This window comes from Haliotis rubra, unplaced genomic scaffold (genome assembly GCF_003918875.1).
Source record: "Haliotis rubra isolate DU_JTF1 unplaced genomic scaffold, ASM391887v1 Scf420, whole genome shotgun sequence".
NCBI lineage: Eukaryota > Metazoa > Mollusca > Gastropoda > Lepetellida > Haliotidae > Haliotis > Haliotis rubra.
In genome coordinates this window covers 772612-793766 of record NW_025767103.1, presented here as the reverse complement: position 1 = coordinate 793766, position 21155 = coordinate 772612, and the positions used below count along the sequence as shown (strand labels likewise).

At 36.5% G+C, this 21155-nt stretch overlaps 1 protein-coding gene across 1 annotated transcript in view; it reads right to left on the bottom strand.

The window, feature by feature from the left end:
* The window catches only part of LOC124288601 (6-phosphofructo-2-kinase/fructose-2,6-bisphosphatase-like), a 119252-nt gene extending 98097 nt beyond the window's left edge, over positions 1-21155 (bottom strand). Inside the window, exon 1 of the mRNA XM_046725156.1 lies at positions 21091-21155. Coding sequence (XP_046581112.1) covers positions 21091-21127 — 37 coding nt within the window. The 5' untranslated portion in view covers positions 21128-21155. The remainder of the gene's footprint in view (positions 1-21090) is intronic.

Sequence of the window (21155 nt, the reverse complement as noted above, 5' to 3'; positions counted from 1 at the left end):
TCCAAGCCTGTTGAGACCATATATTTTGAGATTTATACCATGAACCAGAGCTAGAAAGATGTACTCCAAGGTATTTATAACTGGGAACAATACCAAGCGGGCTGCCATTGGGACAAAACTTTTCATACTTTTTAAGCCTACCCGCCTTACGAAAAACAATAATTTTACTCTTGGATGAATTTACCTTTAGTTGCCACTTATTGCAGTAATCTGTCAGTTCATCTATTCTTTTTTGTAGACCAATAACAGTGCTATAGAATAAGATTATATCATTAGCAAATAAGAGTATGAAGAGATCCAGCAAGTCTAGATTAACACAATATTGCTTATCTACACTCAGAAACTCTGCTATATCATTTACAAAACATGAAAATAAGAAAGGTGACAATTGGCATCCTTGTCGTACACCAAAGAGGCAGTCAAAGAAGGGACTACAGCCATTGTTGACCAATGATTTCACATTTTCATACATATTCTTGATAAGTCTAAACAGTTTCCCCTTTACATTACCAATCCATAGTTTGTAAAATAGGGATGGTCTATGAACAGAATCAAAAGCTGCTTTCAGATCTATGAAAGCGCAGTAAAGACTACCTTTATAAAGTGATAGGTACTTATTAATGAAGGTGTCAATTACAAAAACATTGTCAATCGTTTGAAAGCCTTTCCTAAAACCTGCCTGTTCAGGAATAATGATATTTTATTATCAGCCCATTTCGAAAGTCTGTTACATAAGATTTTAGAAAAGATTTTACCAGAAACCTCAAGTAGAGTGATTGGCCTAAAATTTGCTGGATTATTACTCAGCCCCTTTTTTTGGATAGGAATAATGACACCAGGTGTCTACTGAGAAGGGTAAACACCAGTTGACCCACTGTTTCAGTAGCGGGGTATTAAGTTTATGTTGCTATTTCCACGTTTAATGTGGGATTTTCTGCATATTGCTGCATTTAATCCATGGGTTCTGAGTCTACACCCATTACACGTTGGCAAGGACGGAAATTCTTCTTTTCCCTACTATCATAACCCTTGATGATAGAACAATTTCATGAATGTATTGCCTGCAGAATTTGATCTGCAAATATCCCTGAATAAAAACCATTTGCATATATAAGATATTATTATATAGGTAGTATTTTTCCTGTACCACGATTGGTCAAAAGACCGTCACATGATTGACTACAAAACAAGATATTGACTTGAGTTTTCTGATAAATTACGATATTGACTTGGGTTACTAAAAATAGACAAGGAATCCCGTACCAAGGGGCTTCCCCAGCTTTTCAGCCAATCAGATCACTCGGATAGATGGCACAGTGTGTGCATTAAAAGTTTATGTTAAAACCCGTTTCTCTTTCATTATATAATAAAACAATTATAGACTCTTGTAGAGGTCGATGTCGGTTTTATTGACCTGAGAAAAACAATATCGACCTCATAAGCTCGGTCGATATTGTTTTACTCAGGTCAATAAAAACCGATATCGACCTCTACAAGAGTCTATAATTGTATAATGTTACACAGCAAATGTAAAAATAATTTGTGCCTGGTGTTGTGCAATTTAGTCAGATGCCATCTGCATGACACTTCTCAAACTGGACATGAGACTAAGGAATATTTGTACATAACCTAAGATATATCATTTCAGAACTGTTGTTGATCTTGTGAAAATTCTGTCCTTGATAATCATGTTGAAATTCTGTCTTCAACTTAAAATACACTTTTGATTTGTTTTCATGATTCAAAAGGCAAACATTTTATGCATCCAGTATGTCACTCACACTGAAAATCCTTATGTCTGTTCCTATTTGTATGTGTTGGGCATAATCTAAGGAACTGCCTAATTGATGGATTATGCAAGGCATTTGTAACATTCCGAATCGTATTCAATATTTAAAAACAGATTGCATAGTGACAATAGTGATGGACACGAAATTATGCAGATTTATGGACTTAGAAATAATCAAATTTTACATTGTCATATTAGATTGGGATGCAGCAACTTAAATGACATAAATATGATAGATTTCTTGTCAATGATTCACGATGTTCATGTGGTCATGCATATGAGGATGCACATCACTACTTATTTATATGCCCAAATTATGCAGATATTCTTCATGTAAGCTACTTTTATGTCAATGGTCACAACTTGAACACTGTATTATTTGGCAATATGAACATATAAAATCAATTCAATACAAAAATAATCCAATCCAATTCATAAGTTTATATCACTTAGCAAACGGTTTACATGAAAATATCAGTTAATTAATGTCACAATGCTTTTTCCACATGAATGTATAATAATTGTTGATGTAAACATCCTGTTGTAATATGTATTTGTTTGGGGAGAGACATTAATATAGGGGAAACCCTGTTTGTCAATCCCACTGTACATGCCTTAAGTACAAGAATAAATATTGTTTAAACCATCTGTAACATTCCTGGAACCGCAACCACCTGGCATATTCCATGATGTGGCGAATATTTCATTGCATAATAACAGAGAATGAGCAGTGACTTTCGTTAATGGTAAAAAATATCCTTTATTGTAAAAGTTAATGGAATTTGGTTACATGATAGTGTAATCCATGATTGACTTCTAAGATACCTTACCTCCATAGATCGGATAACACACCAATTAATATGAAACATCCTTAATACATCAACTTATGATAGCTATACAAAATAAACATTGTCAGCGCCAGAGAAGAACCATCCATGATTATTCACCAATTACATTGGGCAAAAAAGGTAAAAGTAAACCAATGTAATAGATCACTATCGAAATGTATCAGGTTTCATTGCTTGTAAGAGACTGCTTATCTGTTGAAAGATTATTCAAAGAACTTAATTGCCCTAACCAGGAGAAGGAGCAACACATTCTGAAAAGGCTTGGCCAGAGCGTTGTCCATTCTTTGAAATTACAGGAAATGTATGCGTAATCCACAACATGAGCAGTTCTGAAAAATGTATATGACATATAAATATTGTCTGTCATGCCCTGCATGTCAATCATTCTCTGATAGTTTTGTGTTATAATGTTGGTAATATACAGAAGAAAATACGGACATGTAAATATTCCAACAGAATAATTACAGGACAATTATAAAGATAACATACAGTTGAGTTAGAAGTTAGTTGGTTTCTCATAATTTGCTTTTCAGAAGGATTATCTTTTTAGGATCTATACCAATGTTGGACCCAAACATTTACTGGGTGCCGCTAATTATCCTGTCATTGTAATTTTCATTAGTCTTCGAATATGATGTGCGACAGAGTTGCAATATATCTGATCAGCAAGTTGTCTGTCGTATGGAAATGGCAGTTACTCTCTCTGAATTTGACTTATCTGACAAATGAACTGATGTTAATTTTGAACCTTGATTAAAATCATGTCATAGCACCATAAAAGAAGCATGAAATTATGACAATCACTTTCAGTTTCATAGATCTTTTAAGAAAGGTCTCTACTGGCTACCGAACAGTTATCTCCATATTTTAGCAGTATTTACAAAATTACTCCGCCGTTCGTTAAATTAATGAAACAAAATTAATCATGATACTTAATTAGCTATTCACCGTTCACTGCCCCGATCATGTTTTCATATAACGCGGCGGAAGGGAATCATGGTAGTATTAATAGCTGTTTTCTCACAACTAACTGTAACAGTTATCGCCATTTAGAATCTCTCATGCCATTTGTGAAATAACATATATCATACAGTAACCTGGAATAATTGATTGTGTGACTATTTGACTGTTTCTTTTACAGTAGATTGATAGGGAATGAAACTATTAATGACTTATGAACTTGAACTTGCTATTATATAGCTTGTGGGACATCCCCACGACTAAGTTAAAAAAATTTATAGGGTTCATAACTTTATCTTTAATTTTGTTCTTATGTTACTTACAGTAAAGAATTTTCTTTTGCTGTCCTTTATTGTTGTCAAATAACATGGGGGAAAATATACCGGAATTGTAATTGACCGGAACTGTACACGTGTGATACTAATGTATTGGCGATAACTGGTACTAGCGATAACTGTTCGCTAGCCAGTAGGTTACAAAAACAACTTTTGTTTCACTTAAAGCAATGATTTCAAACTTTTTTGCTCATCTTGAACAGTATTTCCATGGACCTCTCTGCATTGAATTTACTGAAGTTTATCTGGAAGTTCATCAACAGGTGACAACGTCAAGAAGAACTAGGCTTTGTTAAGTTAGTAATCTTTCTAAACATTATGATATACATCAGCCCTAAGCAGTGACTGATTACTGTACTGTTCAGACACAATGTCCCGATTTCACAGACCATTCAATACAGAGTCTGATATGCTCATTGGACCATGCAACCCACATGCTGTTTAAAGACTGACACAGGGTTATGTAACAAATGTTGGCAGTGTTATACTGAGGTCTTCCACCAGTCAGGCAGCAAGCACACAGCAATCACATGACTACAGCGGTCACCTCTAGGCTCCTTACACTGCAGGAAGGGTGGGGTGGTGTTCCGAGCACCTGGCACCTTGCCTGAGCAGTCTATTGTTTCTCACATGCATTCTCTGACTTTATACAATGAAACCTTCACACCCTCCATTATATTTGCAAAGTTGGAGAATTGTCTTATTGTTAACCCAAGTCTTTGGAACTAGGTATTGTTTTGAAGGTCTAAGCTTACAACATGCTTTCACAACACTGACGTGTACCCGATGACACATGGGATTACAGAAGTTTGTAAGCTTGTCACAATATCTGTCACATTGTATTGTACAACACCTATGACAGTCCCACGCCAAAGGGTATGAATCACACTGCTTCAGGCAAATCACAGAAGAAGAAATAATCTTCTTCTTCTTCTTCTTCTTCTTCTTCTATGAATCACACTGCTTCAGGCAAATCACATATTATAGAACATCCTCTTATATATGTAATGGTAATCAAACATATTTTGCCAATGAATGAATGAATAGGAATATGGTTTAAATTTCAATATTGCAGCTGTAAAATGCAATAGGAATATGGTTTAAATTTCAATATTGCAGCTGTTAAATGCAATAGGAATATGGTTTAAATTTCAATATTGCAGCTGTTAAATGCAATAGGAATATGGTTTAAATTTCAATATTGCAACTGTTAAATGCAATAGGAATATAGTTTAAATTTCAATATTGCAGCTGTTAAATGCAATAGGAATATGGTTTAAATTTCAATATTGCAGCTATTAAATGCAATAGGAATATGGTTTAAATATACTATAAATTCTGATAATCCACAAGGGGATTGACTTTAAGATCCTTTCGTTAGTATACCAGTCTCTTCACAATACTAACCCTGCCTATCTTGTTTCTCCACAACAAGCTCTCTAGAAATCTCCAACCAGCTGACCAACTGCTCTTGACTGAACCAGAATATAAACTGAAATCTTTCTGTGCTCAATCCTTTTCTCATGCAGCTGCTTCATTGTTGAACACTCTCCCATTTAACCTTAAGAGTGCACCTTCAATCTCTGTGTATAAATCTGAACCAAAAACATACCTCTTCTGACGCTACCACTGTTTGTCTTTACTGTTGTCTGTCTTCTGTATACATGTACATATGCCATGATGTGCTGTGAGCATGTCCCTCAGTGATATGGAACTAGCACGATATAAATATCCATATTATTAAATCCTTGTTCTCTCGAATAGCTGTTACCAATGAAAAATAAGCAAAGCAATAACTATCAATTGCTGTTTAATGGTGCACACAGTCTGTAAACAATGGACTAGACAAGCCAGTGATTGACATTGTGACTATCGATCTATGCAACTGGGGTATGATGACATGCATGAACCAAGTCATTGAGCTTGCCCAACAAATCACAAGCATGGAACGCTAAAGACCAATTGTAACCCAGGTCTTCACGATGAGTAAAGCAATAATATTAATACTAATCTTATCAACCTGACTTGGGAAATTCTTAATCACAATACCGACATTTTCATCAACATTTATTGAAGACTTGGGGATGAACATCAGCCTCGGAGAAGATCTAGAGAAACCCCTGGTAGCTACCCCAGGATCAGTGCCACAGTGAATAATCATTGCTCACTGATTTAACCTACTGTGACAGCAAGCAGTAAAAAGTAGTTGACCCTTCAGGTTCATAACATGTCATCCTTACATGGATTCATCATATTTTATCAACATAAGCCCTGCTCAGATCCTATTGTATGAGCAGACATGGAGCCAAGTCTAGACAAAAACAGTTGTCAAACCCAGTATCTCCAAGTCCTAGCATAACATAGATAACTACATCGTCAATGTTCCCTCCATTGCCTCACTGGTGATGAGGTCATGTTTTGAAAAGACGTCAGACAACAAAACGCAACATGAGTGAATAACTAGTGTTTCTGAACATATCACATGTCTCTTGTATCAACCACTGTCACAATCAAATGGGCTAAATATGTTTTTTGAAAATGGTTTCAAATGAAAGAAAACCCCAGAATTTCTGAGATCATGTTCAAGAGCCATCAATGCTGGGGGGAAATGCACTATAACTTTTCAGCTAAAACAGCATAAATCATTTCATTAGAACAGCGAACCAAGACAATTGCAAGAAGAAACAATGAAATCATATAAGTTCTTGAGTTCTTGGCTTTTCAAACTCTTTCAAGTCAAAGTTGAATGTTGAAGCAGCCATTTTTATTGTGCAACACAAAATCACCATTTGGTTGCTGCTCAAGATAACCAGAAGAAGAAATTAATATAATAGCAGATTAAATGGAACAGGTCACCAAGCATTTGTCATCAAACACCTGTCAGCAATAATTCAGCTTCATGACTGAGGCCTATGAATAATGGAGTTCCTACCTGATAATCCAGTGACTGACATCATGAACATCAATGTGAGTCTGACCACCTGGTCATGTTAGTCCACCCCTATAACCAGCTTAAATTGCTGAAGACCTATTCTAAAAATGATTTCCCATTCAACATCACATTACCATGGTTACTTGAAGGATAAGTTGATTCTAGCCCTAGATTGGAATGCTTCATTAATCATGCATTAATAGTATAAACATCCTAGACTAGCATCTTCCACTAAGCCAATATGTACAAAGCAACAGCAAAATATACATTGTAAAAATATTTCAGTTGATAAAACTAATCAGTCAATACAACATCTTGAGATATCATTTATGCTTCACTTACAATATGTGCATGGATGCATTATTCACTCTCTTTACCATGAAAAGCAGATGACCTAGAAATGTTTCGTACTAAACATTCAAGACTAAAACTATCAACACCAAGGAAATGAAATTTTAGTGAAAATGGCAAGATGGTTTAATGTTTACCTTCAGTGTAACATGGACCTTAAAAAGGTCAGAACTGTCATATAATGCAGCCATAAAATGTACAAGGTGTGAGTCTATCTGACCTTGTTGATGACACTGTAATCCTCGTACAGCAGTACATGTAATGTTGTTCATAATATCAATCACTTGCTTGTCTCATCAACATTCACATAATTACAAGTTACCATGTTATGACTAGATATTGCTGACTGTAGAAGAAAGGAAACAAACATATACTGGAATGAATATGGCATCATTTGTGGTCATTTCTTCACACATTGCGCTGACATAGAAAATACAACTGATAATGATATAGCACAACAGTATTCAACTGATAACTGAATAATCACGATGATTGAAGATATTCATCAAATGTCAAAGAGATGAGCACATCCGCAGATACAATAAGATAAAATATTCAGTTATCGGACTCATATTCATTAATGCACCATCTGGCATATTACTAGGGCATCGCTCAAGTATTGAAATAGGACACAATTCACAGGATGGCCACCAGTGTATCAGTTCATGCTTAGTTTTATATCCATTTTCTAAATATATTCTTCATAATATTGACCTGTGGTTTACCATATTATTGATTAATCTCAGAATAACACAGAAGCAAATAAATATATCAATTTTTTACCAAATCTTATTAACTGTAAACGTAGACAGAAAGGGTATTCAGCTGTAGTTTATTAGGTACCTAAGTAAAAACTTAAAAGAAATATAATACAATGATCAGAAGAAATTAAATCTGAAACTACACATGTCCCAGGAATAATAGAGTCTATGTGACTGCTGCTATTGGGATATGTACATTTCAATAAGTGAAGCAGTTTTGTTTATTAGCAATTATTTCTTTCATATGGAATTACATGATGAGTCAACATTTGAGATGATTGATCAACAATTGCTGAAGCGATAAGATTAATCAAATAATATGTGCAGCATAAAAATTACACCATATCCCCAAAGTAAATTCAGGTGAATAGGTGAAAACAAACATGGTGTGTAAAAAATGTGAAAATTGACATAAAACATTACTAGACATGACTCTATAATTCAAATTTGCTGTAATGCTTGGCACTGTTTTATATGAAAAGAATATGATTAATTTTGCATTTTCTCGTAAACAAAGCTGGAGATCAACCATCTGCACACAGGTTTTCACAAGTTACCAGTGATTCAGTCGAACAATACACAGTCATGTAACACACAGACTTTTGATGCAATGTTTGGAATAAATAGTATTAAACAGTATTATTACATCAGTAACATATGTTATATTTGGCATTACACTTTCTCAATAAAGTACGGATTCTAGTATATTTTTAGTTGAGTCTAGTGTTGGGAATTGGTTAAAATCTCATAAATGATGATTGGTCCTTTACAACCGATCACTCATCGAAAGTAATTGGTTAGTGTCATTTATCAAATGTTCCTGTTATCTTTGTTAATGCACACACACACAAAACTTACGACAAAATATGTTTTTTTGCAAACTGCACAAAATGCATTGTCAAATTTCACATATTTAAAGGATCAACCTTGTGAAGAATATAGTTGATGCAAACAAGTGTTCCAAGATTGTTTGTGTTCGATTATGAGAAAACATGATCAATTGCTTGGTCGTTTAGTCACTGTGACCAATCTTTGATTATTTCAATTAAGCGGACCACTACTAGTTGAGTCCAATCCGGGATCCGAACCCACCCTCTCAGAGTGAGGCATACTGACATCACCAGCACACTAAGTCACCTATCTTATCCACTCAGCCACCAGAGCATACACCAAATGGGAGTCTGGCCACTGGTAATCTAGATCACTTACTTCCAATCCCAAATGGAAGTTAACCCCCAAAGTACTAGAATCTGTACTTCACTGAGAAAGTGCAATTACAAATATAACATATGTTACATTTGACCACTTTGTAAATGGCATTGTTTATTTATTATTACATTAGGAACTAAAACTATTATTCCAATATCATATTATTTCAGTTGCAGCATTTACTATAGATATATATTTGAAAGAGTGATGACTATAACATAATTATGTAAATCTAACCATTCATATGAACAATAGTGAATGATTTTTTTTATTAAAACATACTAGTAATACAAGACTGAATTAGCAATGCAATCATGAAACTCATCCCTTTGAAGTTTGATGAAGGTTAATGAACTTCAAAATATGCATCATTACATATGATTGCTGTCCAGTAAGTGGGACACAATACTGCGTAGTTTGCACTAACACTGTAACGACAATAACTGTTTCCCAGAACCATAGCTTGTTTCATCCATGACACAGCTTCAACATCACAATTACCAAGTCCTCTGTAAAGTCCTACGAATGACTAACCATTCCCTTCTAACATTCCAGTTACAGGTGCAAACTAAAAAACTGCACACTTGACAACCAATGCATGAAAAATTTCAATTACATTCCAGATTGTATTCATATTATTAATATGCTTCACTTAATACTGAATACATTAATTACAATACATAATGTGTATATTTAGAAACTTTAGACATGATTCTGTAAATATCCACTCACTTGAAAAGTGTGAATACAGCCTAGTTGGTTAGCTTAACTTTAATTAGTAACAGCCACAGTGTTAGTGCTCTGAGTTAATGTAGGCACTGCCTCTGTGTTAATGTAGGCACTGCCTCTGTGTTAATGTAGGCACTGCCTCTGTGTTAATGTAGGCACTGCCTCTGTGTTAATGTAGGCACTGCCTCTGTGTTAGTGCTCTGAGTTAATGTAGGCACTGCCTCTGTGTTAGTGCTCTGAGGCACACCGCTCTGTGTTAGTGCTCTGAGTTAATGCAGGCACCGCCTCCGTGTTAGTGCTCTGTGGCACCGCCTCTGTGTTAGTGCTCTGTTAGTAGGCACTGCCTCTGTGCTAGTGCTCTGAGTTAATGCTCTGTGTTAATGTCTGAGGCACCGCCTCTGTGTTAGTGCTCTGAGTTAATGTAGGCACTGCCTCTGTGTTAGTGCTCTGAGTTAATGTAGGCACTGCCTCTGTGTTAGTGCTCTGAGTTAATGTAGGCACTGCCTCTGTGTTAGTGCTCTGAGTTAATGTAGGCACTGCCTCTGTTAGTGCTCTGAGTGTAGGCACTGCCTCTGTGTGCTCTGAGTTAATGTAGGCACCGCCTCTGTGTTAGTGCCTGAGTTAATGTAGGCACCGCCTGTTAGTGCCTGAGTTAATGTAGGGCACCGCCTCTGTGTTAGTGCTCTGCCCTGTGTTAGTGCTCTGAGTTAATGTAGGCACTGCCTCTGTGTTAGTGCTCTGAGTTAATGTAGGCACTGCCTCTGTGTTAGTGCTCTGAGTTAATGTAGGCACTGCCTCTGTGTTAGTGCTCTGAGTTAATGTAGGCACTCCTGTGTTAGTGCTCTGATGTAGGCACCGCCTCTGTGTTAGTGCTGTGTGTAGGCACCGCCTCTGTGTTAGTGCCTGAGTTAATGTAGGCACTGCCTCTGTGTTAGTGCTCTGAGTTAATGTAGGCACCGCCTCCTCTGTGTTAGTGCTCACTGCCTCTGTGTTAGTTAAGTGCAGGCACCGCCTCTGTGTTAGTGCTCTGAGTTAATGTAGGCACTGCCTCTGTGTTAGTGCTCTGTGTTAATGTAGGCACTGCCTCTGTGTTAGTGCCTGAGTTAATGTAGGCACCGCCTCTGTGTTAGTGCTCTGAGTTAATGTAGGCACTGCCTCTGTGTTAGTGCTTAGGCACTGTAATGGGCACTGCCTCTGTGTTAGTGCTCTGTGTTAATGTAGGCACTGCCTCTGTGTTAGTGCTCTGAGTTAATGTAGGCCTCTGCCTGCTGTGTGTAGTGCTGTTAGTGCTCTGTGTTAATGTAGGCACTGCCTCTGTGTTAGTGCTCTAAGTTAACGTAGGCACTGCCTCTGTGTTAGTGCTCTGAGTTAATGTAGGCACTGCCTCTGTGTTAGTGCTCTGTGTTAATGTAGGCACTGCCTCTGTGTTAGTGATCTGAGTTAATGTAGGCACTGCCTCTGGGTTAGTGCTGTGTGTTAATGTAGGCACTGCCTCTGTGTTAGTGCTCTGTGTTAGTGCTCTGAGTTAATGTAGGCACTGCCTCTGTGTTAGTGCTCTGAGTTAATGTAGGCACTGCCTCTGTGTTAGTGCTCTGAGTTAATGTAGGCACTGCCTCTGTGTTAGTGCTCTGAGTTAATGTAGGCACTGCCTCTGTGTTAGTGCTCTAAGTTAATGTAGGCACTGCCTCTGTGTTAATGCTCTGTGTTAATGTAGGCACTGCCTCTGTGTTAGTGCTCTGAGTTAATGTAGGCACTGCCTCTGGGTTAGTGATCTGTGTTAATGTAGGCACTGCCTCTGTGTTAGTGCTCTGTGTTAATGTAGGCACTGCCTCTGGGTTAGTGATCTGTGTTAATGTAGGCACTGCCTCTGTGTTAGTGCTCTGTGTTAATGCTCTGTGTTAATGTAGGGACTGCCTCTGTGTTAATGTAGGCACTGCCTCTGGGTTAGTGATCTGTGTTAATGTAGGCACTGCCTCTGTGTTAGTGATCTGTGTTAATGTAGGCACTGCCTCTGTGTTAGTGATCTGAGTTAATGTAGGCACTGCCTCTGGGTTAGTGCTGTGTGTTAATGTAGGCACTGCCTCTGTGTTAGTGCTCTGTGTTAGTGCTCTGTGTTAATGTAGGGACTGCCTCTGTGTTAGTGCTCTGTGTTAATGTAGGCACTGCCTCTGGGTTAGTGATCTGTGTTAATGTAGGCACTGCCTCTGTGTTAGTGCTCTGTGTTAATGTAGGCACTGCCTCTGTGTTAGTGATCTGAGTTAATGTAGGCACTGCCTCTGTGTTAGTGCTCTGTGTTAATGTAGGCACTGCCTCTGTGTTAGTGATCTGAGTTAATGTAGGCACTGCCTCTGTGTTAGTACTCTGTGTTAATGTAGGCACTGCCTCTGTGTTAAGGCTCTGTGTTAATGTAGGCACTGCCTCTGTGTTAGTGCTCTGTGTTAATGTAGGCACTGCCTCTGTGTTAGTGCTCTGTGTTAATGTAGGCACTGCCTCTGGGTTAGTACTCTGTGTTAATGTAGGCACTGCCTCTGGGTTAGTGCTCTGTGTCAATGTAGGCACTGCCTCTGTGTTAGTGCTCTGTGTTAATGTAGGAACTGCCTCTGTGTTAGTGCTCTGTGTTAATGTAGGCACTGCCTCTGTGTTAGTGCTCTGTGTTAAAGAACAAATAAACTTTTTTTGGGGGGTACTCTTTTAAAGGTGACATGCAACGTAAAACACAACTTTGCAGATTCTGATACCTTTCGATATGCAAATACAACTTATAAAGGAAAAATATGGACTTCACTAATTTCTCCGACTTTTGAAACAAATCATCAAAAATGCAAATACAACTTATAAAGTTGAAAAATAAGGCTTTGGTGTGAGCTATTTTTCCTAATGAAAACAAGAACAGCGTTATATGTTATGACAGTAAATAAACTGTTTATATAATTTCATTTGTCTATTTCACCACACGTTCTTCTTACCGAGTCACTTTCTCAGTTCGATACTTAAAAGCAATGTCATTATTTAGCGTTGACAGAATTTCTAACTGTGATATAGATATGTCGTTGTCACAGACAAAACTCAATGTCTTGTTTTATTGACACCTGTGTGTCTGCCTGCCTGTCTGCTAATGACAATATTCAATACACAACTGCGATCACTGACCACATGCAATTTGAACTTAACACCTATCAGGCTATACACCATAAACAAAACGCATTGATTTATGGCCCGAGCATGTATTTACAAAACCCAACATCTCTATATATACACACACAATGAGCCGTGGGTGCATCTGCAAATGAACCTGCCGTTACACTTGATTGCACACCCACCCGCTCTGACTGGGTTCGGTATCCCGGCTGCTTCGTTTCTTGGGAAGTAAAGCCAAGTACACAATATTGCACTTTTGATTTGCGATTGTACGCCTATAATTTTGTTTATATGTTTTTTCATAACCAGCAATGTATATTATACAGTAGAACACGGATATAACGAACTCCAAGGGACCAAGAAATTTAGTTCGCTATATCCGTTGTTCGTTATTCACATATTTTGTTAATTAATTAATGACCATCAAACAATGTTGATTCACCGCCAAAAAGATTGGTGTGATTGGACCTTTAACTATTACATATGAAAGATTTGTGGTTAGCCTTATGCGGAACACCAAATTCATTCTTAAAAAACTTGTGGTTAATTAATACCGAGCCACCTGCTTCACTCTCGCCTGCCAACGAGTTAGTTCAGTTAGTTGTATAGAAAGTGTGTAGCAAGCTCGTCATTTTGATGATTTCTCGACATCAACGAAGACATGCCAAATCGTTGTGTTGTCGTCAATTGCTCCTTGGGGTCGGGCGATGGTGTCACCATGCACAGATTTCCACAGGACCCCACAGTTCGTGCTAGATGGGATATGTATGTTTGCAAAATCCTATTGGCCATCAATCAAATACATATTTTACTACAAGTAGAAAGTAGTTTTGATTTTGTAACTCGGTGAAAACAAACCTAAATAGCATTTATCCTCAGACTGGCGGATGTTCGCGACAGGGCACCGCCATTTTTGAAAATCGTAAAGTCACGGGCTAAAGTCTGTTAGAATTAATGAGATTATGGTTTGTTTTCATCAAGTTAGAAAATCAAAACTACTTTCTACTCGTAGTTAAATATGTATTTGAATCATGACCAAAAGGAATTGCATGACACAACATATATCATAACGATTTCTTCCACGGAAACGAGGTGGGGGGTCGAAGTGACAATGCTGCACGATAAATTTCTTGCTACATTCACGTGGTTAACGTGCACTCACCAGTATGTAGATACTAGTCAATGTCCGTCTTTATATTTGGTCTTATAATCCTAATTAGTTTATTATCATACTTGTATGCATTTTGAAACTAAATAAAAAGCAGACGATATGCTGATACTTATAGTGCATTTACAACAGGACTGTAATATCTACACATATTATAGTTTGCCAATGTGAATCATAATTTGCACTCACTCCCTAGTGTATGTTGTCTGTCGCATTACACTTCACGGCGAAAACAATGATTCTGTTGCATGCTACGACAAATGAATAAAAACAAAAAGCAAATATTAGAATTAAAACAGATTAAAGTTATAGGAACAATGTCAGGCTATTACCTTGTTCGAGGAATGTATCCATCAATATCCACAAAAACGAGTGATATGCCATTCATCTGCAGCTGTTCCAAGTAATGTGTCTTTTAACAGTCTAATATACGAAAAAGTGATATATCGTTTCAGGTATTTCACATTGGTGTATAGTCTCATGGGTCACCCAAGATAGCACACCTGGCAACTAAGTCTGCATAATGTCCGCCATTCTTTAAAAAAAAGTAATTTAGTTAGCCAATAATGAGCAATCAATCAATGTATTGGCGGTTAATCCTTTGTAAGAAGGACGTTGTTTTTACGCAGACACAGACACGACAGAGTGTATTCAGTATAGATTAGTAAATCTACATACATAAACACTTACCTTTTGATAAATCCACTGTATAAGATAAAAGTAATTAATCAATTGGTTATCGGTTAATCCTTTGATCGATGTTTATAATGTTGAGTATTTACTCCAGACACAAGAAATGCCAAATAGGAACCTTTGTCAGGTAATCTAAGTGGTGCTACCAATAATTATACCTGTTATAAATTCATTAACTGACCATCAAGTGAATGATGACAAATAACATGTGTAGGTTTATACCACCTAACACGGGTTACAACAAGGGAGTTGTTGCATAAGAAATACATTTAAGCATTTGCTGTGTGCTAAAACTGTATGTACCTATTTACCTAAGTAAATTTTAAGATTCTTCTAGCAATGGCAAAGTAGGGTTGTTTAGTTTACGGATTCAAATAAATCAAATGTCAATTTTTAATACCATACGTAATAGACGTTTTACATGACATGATTAAATATCGAGGTAAAAAAACACAGAAATGGCATCAATTTGGATCAGTCATTATACCATCCAGGCATTAGAAAACCTGAAAAAGCCCACACTGCTTTGATACTTTATTACAATCAGACAAGAACTACCGGGGATATTTTCAAATAACTGCATCTGATGGGCATGCACCCTTCTTAATGTTGCACTGTTTAGGTTGAAGAAATTAACCGTAACCGTGATGAGCGAGGCGGATCCTCGTTTTTGCTATCACTAGCGTCTGGCTCGAACAAATAAGGCCTAGCGACACCAAGCGTTTTTGACAGAATCGTCTATGAAAACAAGTTGTAACTCGAAAACTAGGCAAAGCAGGAGACAAAATTAAATGACAGTAGATTGTGAGAACATATAGCTTTCATTTTTCACAACAGTTGTCACGATTTCAGTTTTATACAAACCTGTAAACAAGATAATTTACCCCCTGAAATGTACATGAATTCTTCATCGGCCCTCATATCTACATGTATTCCTCATATGACGTCACAGAGACGCGTCGCTCTGATTGGTTGAAATTTCGTTTGCTGGTGAGAATTGTGCACTGTTGTCAAAAAGGTCGATTTAAGTTAATTAAAGATTGAAATGAGTAGTTTTAATGCCGGGGTTTCATTTATAACGATGCCAATTAGTGATTTATGTATTTGTACCCCCCTAGAGTATATGTGATCTTTAATGTAGGTTCTGCCTCTGTGGTAGTGCTCTGAGTGTATGCAGTGATCTGTGTGAATAGTCATATCAGATGTGAAAACAACATGAAAGTAGTCATGTTAAGTTCATATGCAGACTATTTCAAAGATCTTTCAACAACTTTGGGATAACTGACATTGGATATTTTCGTAGGTAAAAACTTAAAGATATATGAATACAGCTCTAACAATTATCAAAGTGACATATGCCAATATTGGATGGCATTACAAATGCAACTTTTTCTTGCATTTCTTTTTTAAAGACCCAACTTTAAAACTGTACCTACTGTACTCCCTTGCATGAACATGTACATTTATGGACAATCATGACAGTTTACTTCACGTAAATTCTTTTTGCCGTTCTACAACATGGAAAGTTTGAAACAGATAAAGACCTCAGATAAATGAAACCAATGTTTCTGGAGTTAACATGTATAATCTAACACTGAGAAAAAAAACTGCCTAGACAAACACAAGAATGCACTCATCTTGCTCTTAGACAATATTTTATAAATAAAAATTCTGTTTTTCATTAAAATGATTTATTAATGAGTGGGGCTGCAACGAATACACTATGAGGCATTTACGATGTATTTTACAAATATATAATAATGAATATGAATATTTATTCATAAGTACTTTATGTTTAATACCCAAAAATTGAAATAACAATGTCATAAGTGGCTGTGGCAAAATAACACAAGCTAGGCTATTGCATGGCTTGAATAATTATATATTTTTTTTCAGATATATCTCACTCAGATAAACAACAAACTAGTTCCAAGTAAAATCACTACTTTAAAAATATTCATAAATATTCAGTTCTAGTGACTAGTGAATAATGAATTGAATTCATGAAGGGATACAGATCGATTCACACAATATGTGTAAGTGAATAGTAACTGGACTATAAATGCTGAGTTATTGCATACTACAGTTCGTGCACACATGGAGCTCATAGGCTAACAATGACATCTGAACGACTCCAGAATGTAAATTTGAGTGTTTGGTAGGACTAAATATTTCGTAAAGAAATTAGGCAACAGATGCATGGACATTTTCTGTCAAAGTGTAAAACTAGCGGCCACAAATATACGATCAACTTAGTTCATGTCAGAAATGCTGACACACAGTAATGTGATGAATGAAAATCTGTTGAAATGATAAATCACTAGTTTTGATAAACATGGGAAGTTCATGCAATAATTTTCAAACTAACACAACTCAGGAACCTTTCCTGCTAGCTCTCAGCCTCAACATGTCTCCATGATGAAAACAATGGTGGGAATCCATCAAATGTTATCGGACCGGTCACACAGGGAAGATTCAAAGTTATTACACGAAAGCTTCCGTGACTTTGTCCACCACACAAACCAGGTTTTGTCGTAGAATTTGAAAATCAAAATTTATCATAGGCCTCTCAGATTTATTAAGGATACAAAATAAATATTACTAAATACACATGTGAATCACAATGCATAGGCCAAATTTATTTTTGATAATATAGATAAGGCAGGGTAAAAACATATATACTTTAACATATTTAAGTGACATGATGCAAATGAAAACTACTCTTATACAAATACATTATCTATAATGTATGTATTGTTATTACTATTTGTGTAACTAAATGAACCACTCGAGAATGAGTGCCTACACTTTTTTTAATGGGAGTGTGTTCTACTTGAAACCTTTTGTCCATTTTCAAAGTGAGCTATGCAAGAAGGGAATGTCAGTTTGCCAAGACTGGTACTGTCAACTGTAACTATTGCCTACAGTCATCCCTCACAATAAAGCCATTTGCGATACCATGGTTCCAATTGAAAAAAAGGTTCCCCATCGATCACACATCTTCACGTCATCAGAAATAGCATATCAGCACAAATAAATCCAATGTTGTATTGAAGTTAATCCTTGACTTAATCCAATTTTAAACTAGCGAAATTCATTGCGGATCACAATAAAAACTGTTCATTGTACATATCCATGTGTTATGGGTTTTCAGATGCTTAAAAAGATTCAGGGTTCTCTTGAATAATTACACAAACAACGGAACATCGTTCTAACTTATAAAACACAACTTTATCATATAAGACATGCCTTCATGTTTGCTGTGATGCAACACACCGCGTTATAGCGCGGGTAAACACCGCCATCTGAAAATGTATTATACCAGAAAACACATAATAAAACGACCTTCCTAGATAAAAATTCACTTGATTAAATTTATGTCCCATTTTCATTCATTAAAACTGTTTACAGTAACATCGGTGAAAACGTATGAGTGAAATGGCATGCTTATTTTGCCTCTTTCAATAGGCGTGCAACTTCTGCTTACCATCTTCGTAAGGGTACACTTTTCACTCCTACTGCGAAAGCACCAATTTCACATTATTCTCTACCCATGAAGGTCTGGCAGGGTGATTCCTGCGTGTGATTCCCATGTATTTGACGCAACAATTTTGTAAACGACTTTCAAAATATTATCATACGAGTCAAGCTTGACACAAGTTTTACGGATGGCCCTCACAATTCAGTTCAATAAAATCGATTTGATAAGCAAAAAATGATATTGTTCAATGGTAGTTTGACTTTTGCAGAGCTGTCAGATTGTTCCAGAGAACTCAGAGGAGACAGTAATCTTGGCTGTTTGAATTGAACAATGCTGTAGTTTCATTTGGTGATGTGACATAGACAGTTACATACTGAGAATGATTAACACAAAGAAATATTAAAATTTTCATGACTCCCAAATATTGAAAATGACTCCCCCAAATAAATATTGCGAGTCACCATGACTCCCATGTTCAAAAGTGTGTGTAAAACCCTGGGTCCGGGTTAGAATATTGATCTTCAGTAACCCATGCTTGTCATAAGAGGCGACTAACGGGATCGGGTGGTCAGGCTGGTCAATATTGCTGAGTGTGGTATAAAACTAAACTCACTCACTCACATTATTCTCATCAATCACAGTCTTATCATCCATGGGCCCCGAGACCAGCTTTATTGACTCATTGAAGTCACATTTGACAATTAATTACCAACATTTTGTTTTTGCAATCAAGTTGTAATGGTAACTTGTCAAAATGTGTCATATGTCAAATGTATCCAGCTACATACCAAAGTACAATCACTTGACAACATTATTGTATTCGTGAATAATTATTTGTATGCATTACTCAGTGATACGTATTGTATACACCACATCATTTATTCGTTGCAGCCCTAGTAAGAGTACTAAAATGGTTTCCACGCTTCTTGGCCTTTTCTGCCATGTTTGAACTTTGAGCGATTGTTGGTGCATTTCTATTTTGCACTAATGTCACATACACCAAACTATATTAGTATCACAGAAATCGTCGTTGTCAGCACAGGTAATATAGATATGTACGCCTGTATACATGGATATGTACAATGAACAGTTTTAATTGTGATCCGCAATGAATTTTTCGCTAGTTTAAATTGGATTAAGTCAAGGATTAACTTCAACACAACATGAAATTTATTTATGCTGATATTCTATTTCTGATGACGTGAAGATGTGTGATCGCTATGGAACTTTTTTTTCAATTGGAACCATGGTATCGCAAATGGCTTTATTGTGAGGGATGACTGTAGGCAATAGTTACAGTTGACAGTACTGGTCTTGGCAAACTGACATGACTTGCACGACTGCGAGGCTAGTACACATTCCCTTCTTGCATAGCTCACTTTGAAAACGGACAAAAGTTTTCAAGTAAACCACCCTCCCATTAAAAAAATCATAAATATTCGGTTCTGGTGACCACAAATAACGAATTGAATAATGAATTCACGAACAGCTACAGTTCAATACACTGATATGCGAGTGAATCATAACATAAGTCTCTTACCACATATTGTAATCCATTGCACTATACATAATGTGAGTTATACGATGTTAGGGATGAGATGTATTTGTGAGCAGTGTTTGACATCTTAAGTTACAGTTCAAAAGGGACTCTTTTTTTATGGGAACATATTTTTTCGAGCGGCTTTAAGACAGTTAAATTAGCAGAAAAAGGAATGAGTTTGTGAACAGTGTTTGACATCTTTAAAAGTTACAGTTTTCAGGGAACATATTTGTTCCAGCAACATTAAGAGGGTTAAATTATCAGAAAAAGGAATGTGTTCTGAATGATTTGAAACAGATTTGATGTGTATTGACATGAGGCTAGACTGATTGTAATTTGGAAGATGTCAAAAGTGACAAAGGTCTTTAGATATTTATGAGTTGTGTAAAATCAACAGGAAATGATACTATACAACATACCCTGCAACGTGACAGTTCTAAGAACTCTGAACATCAACAAGGAAATCTCATCCATTATCTGACCAGGACATCCAACTGTTCAAGGCTACAAATTCATGAAAATTTAAACAAAAGAAATGACAGATTTCAAGACTAAATCATTACTATATCTAACCATCATGTTTAACATTAATTCATTCATAAAAGAATTATTTACATAATGATGTGTCAAAGTGTAACACTTGCACCATACACACAGACATTGTTATTGATCTATTCAAATGACATTGTTGGGAGGGCACACTTGACAGATCAATCTCAAATGTGCAGGTAACTATCTCCACAGCCAACGAATAGTCACGTGTTAACTCGAGGAAGAGAAACAAAATAGCACGTGATACTGTCATTCCGAATATCAGATTCAGTAATATCTATTCAGAGATTTATTTCTTCACAAATAGTTCCTTTTGAGGTTTATCAAATCCAAATTCGTAATGTAAATGGAACACAATAAGAGGAATTCAGCTGTCACTTGTTGATAAATAATTATTGAATGATCGTAATGATCATAAAATGTATTTCTGAAAGAGTTGTCCCCCTTGATATGTTTATCATGTGTCCTCCAGGTTTAATCTATAAATACTGGCTTAAACATTGTTTTTCTTTCTGTCTTGTCACACAGAAAATTCATAAGAGTAGGATAAATGATCAGACAAAAAGAAACATGTGTGTATATTTATCATAATTCGAAATCCTACCTTTGTTTGGCAACGGAACGCTCAATTTGTGTGACATGATTTGACAGAACGTGTATATTACGTAA